The following is a 19785-nucleotide window of genomic DNA, read 5'->3' on the forward strand; positions in this document are numbered from 1 at the left end:
GAGTTTTAATTATTTTTCAAGTGTGGTACGTTGGCACATTACTTTTGATGCTTTGTTTTTTTCCAACAAAATTTTGGCAACGTGGCATTCCTTTTGCACGTAAAATCATGTGTACTTTGCAATGTGAAGGTACGAAGAGGACTTTTTTGTGATCTGCGTTACATGAAATGTATATTAGTTGCATGTGCTTTTGTGCGAGAGGTAGCGAGAAAGGGTTCCATGACATTTGCTCTGGCGACAATTGCTCTGAGGCTCTAAATTCCACACACTAATGGAATGGCCAACTTCAACCCTGGGTTTAACACTATACCCTACCCTAAACCTAACATGAAACCCTATTAAAACCATAAACCCAACATGAAACCCTGTTAAAACCCTAACCCTACATCTAAAGACAACATAAAGCGTGGAGCAATTGTCGCAGGAACAAATGTTGTCACCTAAGAGAGAGGGGGAGGGAGAAAAGGAGAGAGAGAGAGAGAGCGATAGAGAGAAGGTCAGAGGAAGAGATTGATGAATAGAGAGAGCGAGAGCAATGTTGTCTTCACTTAAACTGCCTTGTTCTTCCCATGAATATTACTTACCTGCATAGTAGATCCCTCTTAATCTTAATCATCAATATTTCACAATTAGACTATCTCTTGATGAGATTAGTCTCTTTTCTGTTCCTTTGCTACCATTTATTCAGTGTCCCCGTCTCGCTCTTAGTCTGTCCTTCCCCTTGCACACTTTCTCTTGTCTATTATCAGGGATGCCACTAATAGTTGATAAAAAGAAGTGTGAAATTCATCTAGAATGTCAATGACCCCCTTTCCTACATGAAAAGGGTTTTTTCCTGTGGCCCAAAATAGGATGAAAGTCTGATTTTTAAGCTGAAACATGGCATTGCTCTCATTCCCAACCCCCTCCCCCACACAAACATAATCTTCTTTGTTTCTGTTTGGTTTCCTGATTCTATTTTCTGTCTTTATGTCCCCCTTATTATTTTTTTCCTTTTTCGCCCTCACTCCCCTGTCTTTCTCTCTCTTTCCACCCATTAATCAATCTCGTTTTTACTCTCTCTCCCACCTCTTCTCTCTTCTATTTGTCAATCTTTCTATCTGAAGTGCTGAACCATGATGTAATCATCAAATCAAGCATTAACTAAGAACATTGGTCAACTCCAAGACCACTTCGAACAGGATTACAAATTCCTTTGCTTGACAAACCAAATCCTTTCTGAGTAACACAAAGGACACACAAATGGGATGCAAGACATTTGTAGATAAATAACATTTATTTAAAGCAACGAAATGGCAATGTATAATTCAAATTATTACTTATTCTTCATTCTGGTTGACTCGATACTGAGCCTCTTAATCCCATGATCAGCACGTGGTTTTTCACATTGGTAAGGAAACCAATGCACTTTGTTTATATCCGTGTAATTAAAAGGATAACCACAAATTAAAAACTTTTTAAATTTATATTATTTGGCTTTCCTTTAAAGCATGAAATATACAAATTTCACATTAAAATTTGAGTTTTAAACAGGATTTTAGTTTTGAGAGTTTGACAATAGAAGTGTTTTAGGATTGAAAATCAGATATTAAGCCAGAAAAGAGCAGGAAAGCATGTTCAGCCGACTTCAGCTGTTTTTGTTTTTTATTTCCAGCTTATTATTTTCAACTTTTTGTGAATGCTTCCTGAATCGATTCATAAAGGGTTGTGATGTTAACTTGAAGGCTGATGTTTTCTCTTTAAATACCAAATTATAATCATATATAAAATGTGGCTGAGGTTGAAAGAGTGATGATTACCGGGTCTGTGTCATGAAAGTTGTCAGCACTGACAGGTTGCTTTTCTCCGACAGTTACCACAGTAACAGCCAGAGGCCAGTGCTTCTCAGCCAATCAAAACCAAAGATTTCACTGAAATTATAAAACGCCCCCCCCCTGTACTTAACCTTTGGAGGGTAGTGGACAGACATACCAAGTGTCATGCGTTGGGCGCGAGACTCACTTTTGGGATTTGGGAATCTTGCTCATCCGCCAAATCTTTCTCACGCATGTATCACAGCCTATCCCCATATATATTATACACAATGCCTGTGCTCTCACGGGGAGTGAGTCACAGAAAATCTTGCGCTTATCTGGTCTTTGAAATTGAACTTGGTAGCTCTGAGTGCATGTCCAGCAACACAGTTACTGCACCGTGGCGCCTATACGATGTGCATCATTCTAGAAAAGCCACCAAGTAACTGTGATTAAGATTACTGCCAGCAGTACGTTTGATGACTGTTTAATTTAAACCAAACGACTAAAAAGAATAATATTCTGCTTTATATAGAGCTTAATACATCGGAACATCTCTAAATAGTCTACAACTTACAAGTATATAAAACCCAGTCATAAGATCATAAATTGCCCACATACAATGTATGCACTCTCTCTACTCCTTGGGGAGAATTCCAACAAAAACTCTGATGCTAGGCATACTACATAACTTCTGCATCCTACTGGGTGCCCACGTAACACCTGGGTGGAGAGTGGCAAAGTGTGGACCGACGCTTGTAAATAGGATGCTAGAATGTGGTGGGATTCAAACACAAAAGAATGGTGTCCTTCATGTACATGTACGTATACATTTTCTTTTCACCCATACAGTGCTACCAATGAACTAGCCCAATTTTGCAGCTATCACTAATCTGTATATTCATAGCGAGGGAAGAAATATCGAGACTGTTAACAAGGTATCTTGGGCTGTGGACTACAGAAAAAAATCGTAGTGCAATCTAAATGTCGAACAGGTTCTTGATAACTTTCTCTGTTGTGATTTTATTAAACTACAGTCTAATGAAACCTGATGGCCTTCTATAAAAGTCTATATGGAATCAAGAAAATCATTTTTTTTGTCAGTAGTCCTGGATGATTACTACATTAGGATATGACTTTTAATGAAAGTTTATTAAGGTCTTATTGTGCACATTTTACCATAATGTATTGTTATACATGTTTGCATGATAACAATTTTCTGTATGAACCATATCCTCTTTTGCTACATGCAACTACTGGAAACTGATAGTGTGCAGCAATCAATGAGCAGGCATATTCCCGCAGGCATCATTTGAAGGAAGGGAGTAATAAAGTTTGTGCCACCAACAATCTATGTCAATGTTCCATCTCCTCATCTGACGAAGCTTCGCTGTCAATATCTTCATCCCCTTCATCCTGCTCTTCTTCCTCTTCTTTTCTTTGTCTTTCCAACCAGTCTTCCTCATCCCCCTCTCCCAGTCCTAACGATGAAAGAAGCTCGTCGATATGGACTAAGACCTGCTCATCGTCACAACTTAATGCACAGTACAGCTGAAAAAAAGAATGAAAGAAAAACAAGTGGAACGCCTCTGGCAGTCTCGCCTGCATTACGCAATGCAATATAGCAGCAGTGCTTCCTTTGAAAATAGCTAATGAATATTATTCACAGAAGAAAACACTAATATGATAATGAAATATTATGCCCATTGACCCAAAATGACCTTTGACCATGATCTTCTGACCTAAGACATGTGCAAAACAATCATTCATACATGATTATCCTTATGTCAATGTTTCATGAGCTAGAGCCATAAACTTCCTTAGTTATGCCAATTCAACACATACTCCCAACACGGCCAGAGTTCACTGACCTTTAAATGACTCTTGATCCTGGCCATGTTCCTGAAATGCATACAGGGTATTCAGGGATACACTGCTGCTCTTATGTCCAAATTTGATGAACTAGATCCATAGACTTTTAAAGTTATGATGACAATTCCACAAATACCCCCAATATTACCAAAGTTTGTTGACCCTAAATGACCTTTGACCTTGGTCATGTGACCTGAAACTTGCACAGGATGTTCAAGGATACTTGATTACTCTTAGGTCCACGTTCCATTAACTAGATCCATAAAATTTCAGAGTTATGATGACAATTCCTCAAATAACCCCAACATGGCCAAAGTTCGGTGACCCTAAGTGACCTTTGACCTTGGTCATGTGACCTGAAACTCGCACATGATATTCAGGGATACATGGTTGCTCTTATGTCCAAATTTCATGAACTAGATCCATAAAATTTAAAAGTTATGATGACAATTCCTCAAATAACCCTATCATGGCCAAAGTTTGTTGACCGTAAGTGACCTTTGACCTAAATCATGTGACCTGAAACTCAGGCAGGATCTTCAGTGATACACTATTACCCTTATGTCTACGTTTTATGAACTAGGTCATATACTTTCGAAGTTATGACAACATTTCAAAAACTTGTCCTTGGTTAAGATTTCGATATTGATTCCCCCAACATGGTCTAAGTTCATTGACCCTAAATGACCTTTGACCTTGGTCATGTGACCCGAAACTCAGGCAGGATGTTCAGTAATACTTGATTACCCTTATGTCCAAGTTTCATCAACTAGGTCCATATACTTTCTAAGTTATGATGACGTTTAAAAAACTTAACCTTGGTTAAGATTTCAATGTTGACGACGCCACCGTCGCCAAAGCGGCGCCTATAGTCTCGCTCTGCTACGCAGGCTAGACAAAAAAACAATGACAAAATTGATCAGGGCATTCCTATCCAATTATTCATATAACCATTTATTCAAGTTTTACTTTTTGTGATCCCCCTCTCCCGGACAAATTATATAAGCTTGTATAAATGAATCAAGACTTGCTCATAATCACAATTTAATGCACAGTAGAGCTGCAAAATAGAAGACATAACGAAAGAAAAAGAATAAGTTATCACACTAGCTATCGGGGTATCCCTATCTACTTATTTAATTCATTTAATAATCTATCAAGGCCTGTAACATATAGATTAGCGATCATAGTACATTTTTCTATGATTGATTTAATTTGACTACAATGTAAAATTAATCATGAAAATCAAGCGTACGATTAATCGCTAACCTCTGTGTTACGGGACCCTGATAATAGATCAATCCACTCAACCTTTCATTCATGTAGTTACATGTACACTCTTTTTTACATTTCAGTTGACCTATTAATAAATTTGATAGCCAAATTGCCCTGGTTTATCACACATTCTACAGAAGTTTGGTTTTAAACAGAGGTGAAAGGGAATCATGTATTCCAGCTCATCGCAGCCACATGGAACTTGAGCATGACTTCTACCCATTTGTTGGTTGACGAATCAATCAAGGTCTGCTATGGGAGACTACTGGGTCTCAGCAATACATGAAAGATGTAGCTTTAGTGTTGGATTCACATAGTTAGGTAGATGTAGATAATTACCTTCTTAGCTTTATGAAGGTAGTATCTTGCTGGTGGTTTACATTCATCTGATCCTCGCTCAAACTGGACCAGGCCCAACATATACCAGACCTGGACTACTTCATCATCCTCCTCTATAAGGGTATGAAGTATATTTTCTGATTCCTGTTAATGAAGTGAATGATAAGATAAAGGTCGAGTCTTGAGAAACTATTGGAAATGTAAATATTCAGCAGATTGAAAAGAATTGGTAGATCAGGAATGAAGAGATAACCACAACATATACACTGACTTTTTTATTTTGCTTTACAATGGAACAGGCCTAACATATACCAGACCTATTCTACTTCATCATCCTCTTGTAAAAAAGTATTAAGTATATTCTCTGATTCCTATAAAGTGAACAATGGTGAGATGATAAAGGTCGAGTCTTAAAGTAACCATCAGAACCATCGTGGTTCGGGGTTCAAATTCCACCACAGCACTCACATCCTTTGGCAAGGCGTTTATCTACATTTGCCCCTCTCTACCCAGGTGTAGTAAAAGGGTACTCGGTAGGAAATTATTCCTTGAATGCTCGATGCGCCTGATCAAGGTAGCTGTGCTAAGCCCAGGGAAATAGCATGCAGCATTTAGAAACGTAAAGTGCTATATAAATGTTACACATTATTATTAATAAAATGGGGAAAATTCGAAGTACCTGATCTAGAAAAAGAATAAGTCACCAGCTTTATGATCCCCCCTCCCCCTGTACGCACCTGTTTCTCAGATGACATCTGTAGTTGGCATTACGTGGCAGAGCCATAAAATAAATTTGACTTACATCCCACATTTCTAGCTCCATAAGAATCTTTGCTGCTCCTATTCTGTTTTCATAGCTCAAGACGGGTTCAGCTACGATGTCATTGTCTTTAGCACCGCCTCCTTCTCCATCTCCTTCCATATGTTGCCATAGTGATAAACTCTTCTTCATTGATGACATGGCTTCCTGTGTTTGTCAATAGTGAAGTATATTTATAAGAAAAAAATATTTATAAGCAATCAAGGAGTGGCGCCCCCTTAGTAGAATCAGAAATATATAAACATGGCCCCATGAGATGAGTCAGTTTTCCCCAAAGAAAATCGCTCGAATGCGAAGCCTGCACATTCAGCTATAGTATACATAAAGCTTACCCACACCTACCAATAACTAACAAACCCCCACGTAAGTCTGATATCGAAACCCTATCTAAACCTGAACCCCAATATCTTTGATGGAATTAAGAAAGGAAAAATGGTTGCTAAAATAACTTTAAAAAAGAAGAAGAATCATGCATCTTGAATAATCGGTCAAGTCAAATAATCTAGAGTAGGAATTTCCCAAATTGCCATTTTGTATACATTCCAGTTGGTCCCGTACACATGGATTGATCCTGGGTAGTTGACAACCAGTTCACCTACAATCAATTTGGTCTAATTGCCACTCAGCCCACTTACCAATTTGCCCGATTTCCAGTTTATGGTACACCTACTTTGTCTAATATCCACTAGGTCTACTAAACACTTCGGCCCGTATTCTGAAGTCAGGTTTAACTTTAATAGACCACGGTCTAACTCTGTGCTAAAATTATAGGGAGCAAAAAAAAATTATGTTTATATTGTATATTTCTTATGTTTACTCTCTCGTTTCCTTTTGCTTTCATAATGAAGAAAAATAGTTAAGTTATCATTCCCAGACAATTATGAACAATTTGGTTGTCAATGAGTTTATAAATTGAACTTGTACTGTCAGGGATTTGTGCTCCCATTGGCTATCTTTAGTTAAACCACAACTTTAAACCACAGTTTAATTTAAACCCCCGAGTTCAGAATACAGGCCTTAGTATATATGATCACATGAACTGGTTATGAATCAAATATTTACATGGCAAAGTGCAATACACTCAAGAACACCAAGCTACATGTAGGGTTCCACGACATTTGCTCCAGCTATAATTGCTGGACTGTAAATTCCACACACTAATGGAACGGCCAACTTCAACCCAGGATTAAACATCACACCCTATCCTATACCAACATAAAACCCTATCGTAACCCTTACCCTATATCTTAGAAGAAATAATAAAGCTCAGAGCAACTGTTTGCATGGGCAAATCTCATGTTAGACCATGGTAAGAGACTAATAAATGATAGCTCAAGTAGATATCAGACCAAGATATGTCATTTGGACCAAGTGGTCTTGGCCATGATGGCATTAGATGACCTAAGAATCAAACCATCTTTTAGAAGACCATGTGAATACAAATCAACAGTTCAAGCAAAGTGAATGAAACTCTTACTTCTTTATTATCTTTACTAAGCCAGTAGCTAGCTAGGAGTTGATACGCCTCTGGATTGTGAGGGTCTTCATTGACGGCCTGATCGATAGCTGCCTTGCATCTCTCATCTGAATCTTCTTCAAAGCTAAACATCAAGAAAACAGGACAATTTACAATTAATACAAGCTTTATTGTTACTTCTTATCCACTATTAAGCTTCTTTACCTTCAATAATTTCATAATACAATCACATAAATTTCAAATAGGAATGAATACATTAGATAAGCAAACAAAGAATAATAATAATAATAGATATAATTGTAAGGCACAAAATCCCAAAAAGCGCTCAAGAAGCAATGAAAGAAACAGGGGTAAAATAAATAAAGGAAGAGTCAAGAATAGAAGGCATAATTGGCACATATTCAAGGTTTAAATGAATCAACAGAAGTGCATTCTCCAATAACCAGAGGAAGGTCATTCCAGAAAATGGGTCCAGCGTATGCAAAAGCCCAAACCCCATACCTTTATGTATTTTGGAATAACTAATAAAGTAAGAAGAGATTTGTTACAGCTTTACAGGAACAAGATTAACCTTGACATAACTGCCTATATACACATGTACTTACCATGCATCTGTTAGGAAGATTTCAGCAATTGTACAATAAGCTTTGGATATATCAGCATTGGAAACATTTGAAGAACCATTTTCTAATGAACTTGAAGCCCCTTGTGTTTCTTCCTAGAGGAATCAATTTAGAAAAAAGAAAATAAACAAGAAAATATTTGAATGGACACTCCTATATTCAGAAGTCCAAATAAGACCACAAGACCAACTCTGTGCTAAAATTATGGGAAACAAAGCATGTCAAAATTATGTTTAAATTGTATGTTTCATATGTTTACTGTGTTCTTTGCCCATGCTTTAAAGTTGAAGAAATCCCCACACAGTTAAAAATGAACCACAGCACCAGCCTCTAAATAGACATTGGTACTCATTAGCTTTCCATTGTTACATGTAAACCACTTTAGACCATGTGGGTGTTCATAAGTTAAGAGCGACTTTAAGAACGAATGGTGAACCCTTCTTATGCGCTAAACCATCGCCAATTCAATATACCATTTACCACAAGAAAGGATCACAAGTCGTTCTTAAAGTCGCTCTTAACTTATGAACAGCTGTATGAAACACCCACCAGAGCTTAAAGATAAATGCCAGTTGTGGTAATGATCTCAAAATGAGTTTACAAGTACAGAATCCAATTAAATGACCACCAAAGTGTCTGTTTGTATAAATAAAAAACATGTGCCAAATGATTCTGGAAGAAATTGTGTAATTGCTGAGAAATTAGCAAATAAGCACGGGATTCGGGTCAAGCGTCGGGCCGACATTCTAAGCAGTAATAATACACTGTCCCACGTGCGCTTATCTGTGTTGGTGACCTTCAGTGTGGACATTTTTCAGCGTAGATTTCAAGATTTCACAAAGTTCAGTTTATCAACTGTCCCAGATCTAGATCCTCGATGATATAGTGACAATTAAGCCTGGTTTTACAGACTTTCTCGTGAAATAAGTGTTTACTGCAACTACTTTCATTTATCTTTAAATTACACCACAGTTCAGAGTATGGGTTTATAGGTGAAGAAAATAAAGATTCAGAGATCACAAAAAAATAAACCACAGATACCATGGCAACGAAAGTGAATTTGAATTATTTACCTGTGCAGTATCAGAGCGGATTGCACAAAGTGCCAAACTCTAATGAAGTCATATATAGGCATACGTACAAAACTTGCTGTGCAGTACTGTGCCACATTGCACAGTCTAATAAAAAAATGATTATCAATGATAATTGTATGGGATGGCTTTCTTTTGTGGAATACCAGAAACATGCCTCTCTCTTGGGCCAATACTGCACTCATCTTTGACTCATGCAATCTTATCCCTAACTTGTGGAATATTTTTGGTCCTATGATGAACCATCCTATACTATACAAGTGTCTATACCTGATTACTGTCCCTTTCCTTGATCATGAGCTCCACGCCTTTCTGGAAGAACTGAAGCCCTTCCAATCCTTCGTGAAGCTGCCCCATGTACATGTACTTGGAGAAACCTTCTTCAGGACACACCGTTATTGCACGACCAAAGCAGTGCATTGATTTCAGTCAAGGAATAAATAAAATATATTATATCAGAACCATTCAGCGTAAATATTACTATAATCCTAAGATTCTAGTCACTGATAGACCCTAGTGCAATTCTGTCTATCATCGTCTTCAGGGTTTTGACTTGCTTTTCATTTTTTTCATATCAAATCCTGTAATAGAAAACATATCCCCTGAAGATGGGGCCACGAGTTGTGTTGCTATGTGCCCAGCTAGCTGGCTCGAACTGTGCTGTTGCTGGGCTAGTGTGCCACGGGCACGCCATGCCTGTGCCGGTTGATCAGCAGCAATGCAGCTTGTTTACATTACAAAGTGATTTTAAAAGCGAATCAATTTGGATTAAAGTTACACCATAATGGTCCTAAAATAGATAACGGCATGAGTCGAGAGTTAAGTGATAAACGATGAGGCATTTAAAACAAAAATGGACTGCTCTGTATTCGGATGACAGTGAAAATCAATAGTGATGAAGATTTAAGTGTGACTTAGACTAAGTCATGCTTAAAGGAAACCAAAACCCAAGAAGAGAAGCAATCTTATTGGAAAGAGTAAAATGAGAGGAACAATTTAAAAAAAGTTTCATCAAAATCGGTTATGAAATAAGCAAGTTTTGGACGATTAAAAAGTCTTGTTGTACTTACTATGTGGATCCTCAAATTGGCAAACGTGCTTCAAAATGGCTGATTTTGTGGACAACTCTCCATTTGTTTTGTACACATATTTTCAGATTTTCCCCTTAATTTACATATTTCACATTATCTCCTCCTGACCTTGAGATATATGGTGTGGATTATATTTTCCCATGATGTATGTTGTGCTCAGGAGGCAAGATGCAATTTGAAAGATAATGAGGAAAATCTGAAAATTTGTGTACAAAACAAATGGAGAGTTGTCCACAAAATCAGCCATTTTGAAGCACGTTTGCCAATTTGAGGATGCCCATAGAAAGTAAAACAAGAGTTTTCAAACTCCCATAACTTGCTTATTTCATAACCAATTTTGATGAAACTTTTTTTTAATTGTTCCTCTCATTTTGCTCTTTCCAATAAGATTACTTCTCTTCTTGGGTTTTGGTTTCCTTTAAATTTCAGTTTCTGGCGGTAGACTAGATACATCATAGAATCGGTGAGATAATGTGCAATAGGACATATGCACTACTGTGTGTCCATCAATCAGACGTGTTCCATAACATGTGAAGTTGGCATTTAAAGGGATGGTCCGGGCTGAAAATATTTATATCTTAATACATAGAGTAGAATTCACTGAGCAAAATGCAGAAAATTTCATCAAAATCGGATAACAAATATTAAAGTTATTGAAGTTTTAAGTTTAGCAATATTTTGTGAAAACAGTCGTCATGAATATTACATATTCTTATGTTATTACATAAAATCAGATTTTTTTCATTATTTCATACTTGTGTGAATAATATGTCTCCCTTACAATGAAAAAAGTTGCAGCACTAAATGTCTAATGCACCTAAATCAGTTGTCAATCCAATTTTTCTAGTTCTTGGAGGAAAAAATGTGAATAAACCTAATTTCATATAATAAAATACAAAAGAACAAGTGGAGATGTGACATCATCAGCCCACCTAATGAATATTCATGACGACTGATTTCACAAAATATTGCTAAACTTTAAAATTCGATAACTTTGTTATTTTTTATCCGATTTTGATTAAATTTTTCGGCATTTTGCTCTGTGAGTTCTACTCTATTTATTAAGCTATACATACCCCCCTGAAAAGAGCGTGATCGGTTCATCACGGACGGACATTTGATAGATTTCGAAAACTTTGAAGGCTTGTAACAAATTAGGAATAAGATGAACATGGTTCCTTTTTGTTTTATAGTGAAGGGTAGGACAAAGTATGCTGAATGATGAAAAAAGTTTGTTGCCATGGTTACCTACAAACATAGGTAGCCACTAAATGTGCCATATCACGGACGGACATGATAGAAATGTGGTTTTCAGATTTTTTGAACATTTTTATTGTTTCTATCTAAATAGCTTAACTTTGACCAATAATTGTTAATGCAACTTACACTCAGGTATGTTAGCTTCTATGTTCAGCATATTGAATTCTCAACCAATATCAAACTTCTGAGAGAATTGCAAATATTTTCCATCACGGACGGACATCTCGGACGGACATCACGGACGGACACAATTAAAATACATTGGAAGTACCTTGTAAGAAGTTCTTATTACTTGTTTGGGAGAACAAATGCTATTGTATTGATGATTTGTACATTTTTTTATAGGATTAAACAATATTAGTTGCACAATCAAGTTGCAACAACTTCAATCAAGTTGCTACAACTTGATTTAAGTTGTAGCAACATGATTTCTATGCTAGACACACAAAATAATCTAGCCATATGATTGCTTTTAAACACAGTTCTTTTCAAAATCAAATATCCTATTAAATGCACATTGTCTTCTTTTCAATTTAGAGAATACTATAGTTGGTACCAAATCAACATCCAGTGGATCAATGATCATGTTGATACTTTTTACTATACATCATGATGATACATGTTCATACATTTTTAGGCATTAATTTTCGAAGAGCACAGATTTTGTTTTTATGTCCATTGACAAAATACAAAAGATTAACAGGTTGCTGATCATTATGCTTGTTTGGTAGATCAAGTATGACCACAAGACTTGTCCAGGCTCTCTTCAAATTCATCTTTTGTCCATATTAAAGTGGAGACACCCCTTCACATCAACAGCCCTCATGTATTTAGGCCCTGACCGAATCCAAAATTGAAATCAGATACCAATTAAACTTCTAAACACTGCAGTGCAAGCTTTATATGAATTGTATGCATTTTCAGATTACCAGATCAGCAATTTGCCCAAAATTAGCTCCAAAATGGACTTTAAAAAAAAGAATTCTTGTACTTTTCACAAGCCTCAGGGACGTGATGTCATGTTCTATTAGAAGCATTGTGAATCCATAGGTTTGTACATGGAAAAAAACAATGATTTTTTTTTTCTGCTTATCAGAATATGCATTCTACTTTCTTCTTTTCCATCACTTTCTGCAAGCTTCAATTGATGAAATATACAGCTTTTGACTTATTCTTGCTCTATTTCATTTCCAGCTTTTTGGCATACATGTAACTTCCAACTCTATCTGCATTCCAATTATGTTTAAAAAAAAAAAATTCCTGTCAACAATTAAGCCCCAATAACAGCCAAAGAAAGATTTCACAAAAAATTGTGAAGAGTTGTAGGTTTCCATCCATTTGAGTTCTGAATAATTCTCAATACCATTTTTCACTGCAAATTGGAACTAAAATTAAATTCATAATCTGCTCAGTATTTGCTCATTGTCTGTCCGTGATGAAATTAATGTCCGTCTGAGATTATTTTGATTGATTTATGATATGGATAAAATGTATGGATTTTAGCTATATTCAAATGAAATGATGTACAGTGTCTAGTGAGATGCTTCTACACACTTTTATTTTTGTTTCTATTCTGATAAAGAATAAAAAGCTGAATCCATATCATAAACTCAATAAAAATGATCACGGACGGACATTAATTTCATCACGGACGGAAATTTCAAAATGGAATGTTAACATCTACCAGAAAAATTTACTTCCCATATTTTTTCTACTATTGATGATAGATTAATGTTCAGAGTACAAGAAAATCCAAACCAAATTGGAGTAACTTTGAAAACAATAAAACTAGAGTGAATTGAGTTTGAGTGAATTTACACTGTCCGTCCGTGATGAAATTAATGTCCGTCCGTGATCATTTTTGATTGAGTTTATGATATGGATAAAATGTATGGATTTCAGCTATGTTCAAATAAAATGATGTACAGTGTTTAGTGAGATACCTCTACACCTTTTTATTTTTTATTTCTATTCTGATAAAAAATTAAAAAACTTTTTATATTTTTTTTCATCACGGACGGAAATTTCAAAATGGAAATGTTCACACCTACCAAAAAAAATTACTTCCCAATATTTTTTTTCTACTAATTTATGTTTGATAATAGATTAATGTTCAGAGTGCAAGAACATCCAAACAAAATTAGAATAACTTTAAAAACAATAAAACTAGAGAGAATTTAATTTTAGTAAAAATGTCCGTCCGTGATGAGAGGAAATAGCACCCCCACAAATAAAATGGACTATTCCAGTACTTTAGGATTTATCAATCTTCATGAAACTGAGTTCTTTGAAACCTGAGATATCAAAGATTATCTTAAAAGCAATTTTGATAGAAATATCTATAAAAAAAAATTTCACCTCAATGCTAACCCTTAACCGATCATGCTCAAAACACAATTAGTGAGTGGAGGCATAATTAGAAACCTACAGATGGAAATGTTTGCAAGCTTCCAAGAAACCACCTTATCCATTCCAAAGACTAATGAATGCAAAAGGATATCTTTCTTGCTCCATCCGTATCACCGAGCTCTGCCAGCAGGTTTCCTGATAGCTCCAGCGCTCTCACGTTGTCAGGTTCCATCTCTAGCGCCCTCTGGCAGAACTTCTGTGCCATTTCATACTCAAAAGTATCAAGGTATTCCTCTACCTGAAAAGTACAGATAACAATAATTATAACGTCATATTTTAAACAGGTTAGCCACTTCAGTTCTGAAAACTTCTCTCCCAGCTGGCCCTGCTATCATGAAAATGTTATTATTAGTAACAATAGGAAAAGCAAGCACAATGGTGTACATGTGAATTGCTTTATTTCATCTTGAATTGCATGTTTTCATCCAAAGTGTTGTAAAATGTTTTTAATACTAGTATTGGAATTGAATAAAGTTGAACTAAACTGAAACTTCTGAAAAATTTATTTTGAAGGATTTCCCACAAAGATGGTGAATGGCTTTGAATTCTCTACAAAAGGACACAATGCAAGAGGAGAATGAAGGGGTGACCCCCCCCCACATTTTTCTACAAAATGACAGGAAAACAGAAAAAGATATACAAAACAAGAAAACTAATGATTGAGAAATGATGGTTAAGTCATATCGCTATTTAAATGCCTCTATTTTGTAAATTAAAATTTAAACAAGTGGAATGCCTCTGGCGGTCTCACCTGCATCACGCGATTCAATATAGCAGCAGTGCTGACTTTGAAAACTACTATAACTCGCACAAGATGTTCAGTGATACTTGGTTACTCTTATGTCCACGTTTTATGAACTAGACCAATACACTTACAGAGATATAATGGTAATTCAACAAATACCCCCAAGGTGACCAAAGTTCATTGACCTTACATGACCTTTGACCTTGATCATGTGACCTGAAACTCGCACAGGATGTTCAGTGATACTTGATTACTCTTATGTCCAAGTTTCACGAGTCTGATCCATAAACTTTCAAAGTAATGATGGTAATTCAACATATACCCCCATTATGGCCAAAGTTCATTGACCTTTGACCTTGGTCATGTGACCTAAAATGCGCACAGGATGTTCAGTGATACTTGATTACTATTATGTCCAAGTTTCATGAATCAGATCCATAAACTTTCAAAGTTATGATGGTAATTCAACAGATACCCCCAATTCGGCCAAAGTTCATTGACCCTAAATGACCTTTGACCTTGGTCATGTGATGTGAAACTCATGCAGGATGTTCAGTGATACTTGATTAACCTTATGTCCAAGTTTCATGAACTAGGTCCATATATTTTCTAAGTTATGATGACATTTCAAAAACTTAACCTTAGGTTAAGATTTTGATGTTGATTCCCCCAACATGGTCTAAGTTCATTGACCCTAAATGACCTTTGACCTTGGTCATGTGACATGAAACTCAGGCAGGATGTTCAGTAATACTTGATTAACCTTATGGCCAAGTTTCATGAACTAGGTCCATATACTTTCTAAGTTATGCTGTCATTTCAAAAACTTAACCTTCGGTTAAGATTTGGTGTTGACGCCGCCGTCGCCGTCGGAAAAGCGGCGCCTATAGTCTCACTCTGCTATGCAGGTGAGACAAAAATGCACCTCTGGGCTCCATCTTACAAAGAGTTACGATTGATCCATTCAATCATAACTCTATGGAAATACATCAGTGTCATAATGCCTATGTGATATGCCTAGCAATTGAGTCTTGGAACTCTTGTTGGAATGCTCCCCAGGGAGTGGAGAAGGTGCATACATTGTATGCGGGCATGCAAGGATCCGATGACCGGGGTAATAATATTTCTGTAAAGCCTTAGAGACGTCGTTCCAATGTGTTAAGCGCTATATAAATGCGGATTATTATTATTATTATTAATGGTTTTACATGAAATTTGCAAAATGTCCTTTGTAAACAAAGGAGAACACACCTAATTGTCAAGGAATCAAGGAATTTATGAATATACATCATATCTACACAAAATTTTGAACAAACATGCATGACATATATATGCTGACTTTGCTGGCTTTCCATTGTTGCGATTGATTGGATCAATTGCAACTCTTTTTAAGACGGGGCCACAGGTCATCACTCTCCTTCCTTACAAAATACCCTGGCACCACATAGCTGATCAAAGATAAAACCTATTAAAGTGGAATACCAACCTTTTCCAGAAGTTGGTCGATATTGAATTTGCTGGAGGTTTTTTTCACTGCTTTCTTCTGCTGTCGTCTCTGCTCCACCATATCCTGAAGCTCCCGTCTGCTCATCGAAGATCCTTCGCCTGTTATCATGGGTACATACAAACAAACATATGCAAAGATTTTGTTTTACTTTATTATACCATGTGAGTAAAAAAAAATTTGACACCTCACAAATCCAAAATTTAAAGGGGAATGAAACCTTTTGAAGAAGTTGGCTTGTGTCGAAACAGAAAAATCACAGAATAAGAACAAAGAAAGTTTGAGAAAAATTTGACAAATAATGAGAAAGTTATGAGCATTTGAATATTGCAATCATTAATGCTATGGAGATCGTCCCATTGGCAATTCGACAAGGATGTGTGATGTCACATGTGAACAACTTTCCCTTTGATGGACTATAAAATACCCTCAAAATTTCTCTTTTTGCTTTTTCTTATGGTAATACAAACTCTTTATCCATGATGTATTCTTTAAAAATCTGTATTACATGCCCTGCTATAGAAAGAACAGATGATCTACTGATAGATGTGATAAAAGAGGCAATTTAAGTGAAATATATACTAAAGTGGTGGAGAGAGTTGTTCACAAGTGACATCACACATCTTTGTCGCACTGCCAATTTGAGGATCTCCATAGCATTAGTGATCGCAATATTCAAATGCTCATAACTTTCTCATTATTTGTCCGATTTTTCTCAAATTTTCGTTGATCTGTTTCTTTGATTTTTCTGTTTTCACACAAGCTATCTTGTTCCAAAGGTTTCATTCTCCTTTAAGGGAAATGTCATGTCATAAACACGTAATTATATGTCTGGAAAGAGCATCTTATCCCAAATAATTTGATACCATATTTATGTAGCATGTCTTCATGCTTGGATAATCAGCAGGTATTCTTTGCAGTGATGTAAATTTTGACTTGCACCAAAGTACGGCATGACTGCAATGAATGAATCCAGAGGCCAATGAGGTCAAAATCTTACACGAGTTAGTGAGCATTTGCTTCTCCATTTTCAATGAAATTAACTTCAGAATCGATACTACAAAGTGTTTATTAAAGAATTACAATGTACATTACTGAAAAATCATTTTGAAATGGATTTTTAATTTTTATACTGTAACCCTTGTAGGATGATGACATGTCATTCACATCTGGATTCATTCAATGCAGTCATGCCTTAATTAAAGAGTTCCCTTTTTGCGACAGCCACCCTAGGCGAAAAATAAAAATCTAATAATATACATTTTTTTTCACCTTGGGTGGCAGCCATATGCCCCCTCAACTAAAATTGAAAAAAAAATATGGAGGTTTATCAAGAATTATCTAACATATATCTAAGAGATTTAAGAAGGAAAAGTTGGATACATACCAAAATATGGCTTTATTCTGTCAAAATTTTGAGTGTAATTCCCAATGGCATATGTTTATTTAGTCAGAAAAATAGATACCCAATACTAAATAGTTGGCAATACTCTTGGAGAGTAGACTTAGACTAGTTATGATATCGGTTGATAACCGCTACGAAACCCATGGCTTTCAACATTTCTGGCTAGCCCAGTAAGGCGACAGACTGGAGATGCTCGATGCCTTGTTCCGCAGCGAGAGCTCGGAGAGGTTCAAATCCAAGTTCCAACCAGAAGAGAAAAAAAGGAGAAAAAGAGAACAAAAGAAGGGGATTTGGGGGAAGTATTTTTTTAATTAGTGGAGGGGACATAAGGAAGTCTTTCCTGGGTGGCTGTCGCTAAAGGAACTCTTCCCCTCTTTTTTGCATAATGATTAGCTGGAGTCTTCTGCTCTCATGGTAGACCAAAAGCTTCAGTCTTTGACTTTGTATTTTGGTTGTTCTGTTGAACTGTGTTGGCTCACTCACCAATACATGGTGAATGGCAATGGGGATTATAGTAAAATGTCAGAAATTGTTAAATAAATCCCCAGAAACGACGGTTATTCCTGTCTACTCTCATGGCTGCCTCGGCTCTGGTTCATGAAAATTGAAATTGTTCATGTCTTGACTCATCTCTAGTCTAACGTAGACTTAATTAACTTAGCTCTTGACTCTTGTCATGTCATCGGTCCTTTTCTTTATTTATTGAGCTGAGTACCGTACAACAAAGCTGTGAATGAGAGTTGAATGACGTCTCCAACCACCACTGTCGAAATAAACGCAAGTATTAAAGAGGGTGGATAGTTTTGGTAATTCCTCAAAATCGGCATGTCACCATTCTAATTAATTTGTATATTATATGAATGTGTATGTCCTAAAACAGTCATGATGTGGATGATATGAAATGAAAAGGTGTTTTTCATGATAAATTATGCTCTTACATGTGTGGATTTTACTTTGTCGGGATACCCAGCTTTTTGAAACGTAGCTGCATGCAGACACTCAAAGTGCGCACCACCGCCTCTGCCGTGCGTGTGCTACGCGAGAACGATAATGTAGTCCTCGCTACACAATTGCGTTGTCAATCAGTTTTACCATAGAGCTATTACAGCTCTATGGTTTTACGAAGCTCATAGTCGTAGATACATTGCCGTTTCCAGACTTTCCTTGCATGATTGCATGTGCCGATTGCATCACATTACAACGAACGACAGAGCAGACTTTAGATCTAAACAGCCTTGATCGATATTAGGAGTACGTACCTCATTCCTACCTTCCTTGAAGTTTGAACTTGCCCTTGGCTGGGGGCCGCTTGCATATAACAAACCTCGACCGTCCCATCTTCCCCATTAAAAAAATGCAACCACGATATTAGCTGTTGCAAATAAGTATCTGCTCTCTGATTGCTAATATAACACTGGAACAATTTATAAATCAGAATGAATATAACGTACAGCACAGAATTAGAATTGGAAAAACTTCTTTTTTTGGTTCTTCTCCGACTTCCCGCGTATTAGCCTCAGCTCATGTTGTTTCAGATTGACAAAAAGTTTTATTTTACGATTCTAATGATTCAAAAGAAAAGAAAGGAAAATGAAACCAACAGAAAGAACCCTTACATTCAAAGAAAATTCCAAGATTGTGCATCCTGTTTATGTTTTGGAAATGCATTGATTTAATTCTCACTAAAATGATATATAAACAGTCTTTGGGTTAATTGTGTCTGAATTCGTAGACTAGTACAGTGTGCACGTTGGATGTATGTTCTGTGTATGCAGTAGGACTGGCCGGGAATTTCATTCACTTGTGCGTGGGTGTACGGTATGAGCAGGGAAGTGTTATACACTTCCCTGGTATGAGTGTGTGTGTTTGTGTTGAAAAGTGCGTGCGGAGACGTTACGTAATAAGGTCAACAGATACATTGCATGCAATGATCTTGTATACCGGGCCTCCTAAAGGTCATGAAGAGTTCAGTTCACTGGTCATGTACATGGAGAGATCCTGCGTGTCCCGAGATAATTTGATTCAATCGAAACCATGGGCCTAGTATACAGCTCAGCATGCCGAGTTTCAGAAAACTGGCT

At 36.6% G+C, this 19785-nt stretch overlaps 1 protein-coding gene across 2 annotated transcripts; it reads right to left on the reverse strand.

Annotated features, from left to right (window-relative positions):
- Window positions 1–1257: 1257 nt before the first annotated feature.
- Window positions 1258–16399, reverse strand: LOC129275079 (uncharacterized). Of its 2 annotated transcripts, none has more exons than XM_064108470.1 (8): window positions 16282–16399; window positions 14142–14288; window positions 9561–9704; window positions 8182–8294; window positions 7577–7700; window positions 6082–6246; window positions 5280–5423; window positions 1258–3344 (listed from the first exon to the last, which is right to left on the reverse strand). In XM_064108470.1, the coding sequence occupies exons 1-8, from the start codon at window positions 16384–16386 to the stop codon at window positions 3150–3152; spliced, it is 1137 nt and encodes a 378-aa protein (XP_063964540.1). In that variant the 5' UTR covers window positions 16387–16399; the 3' UTR covers window positions 1258–3149. The 2 variants fall into 2 exon arrangements, with proteins under 2 accessions (XP_063964540.1, XP_063964541.1); XM_064108471.1 differs by having other exon boundaries at window positions 14142–14284; window positions 16278–16399.
- Between the last annotated feature and the right edge of the window lie 3386 nt (window positions 16400–19785).

The sequence above is a fragment of the Lytechinus pictus genome, chromosome 13 (assembly GCF_037042905.1).
Source record: "Lytechinus pictus isolate F3 Inbred chromosome 13, Lp3.0, whole genome shotgun sequence".
Classification (NCBI taxonomy): domain Eukaryota; kingdom Metazoa; phylum Echinodermata; class Echinoidea; order Temnopleuroida; family Toxopneustidae; genus Lytechinus; species Lytechinus pictus.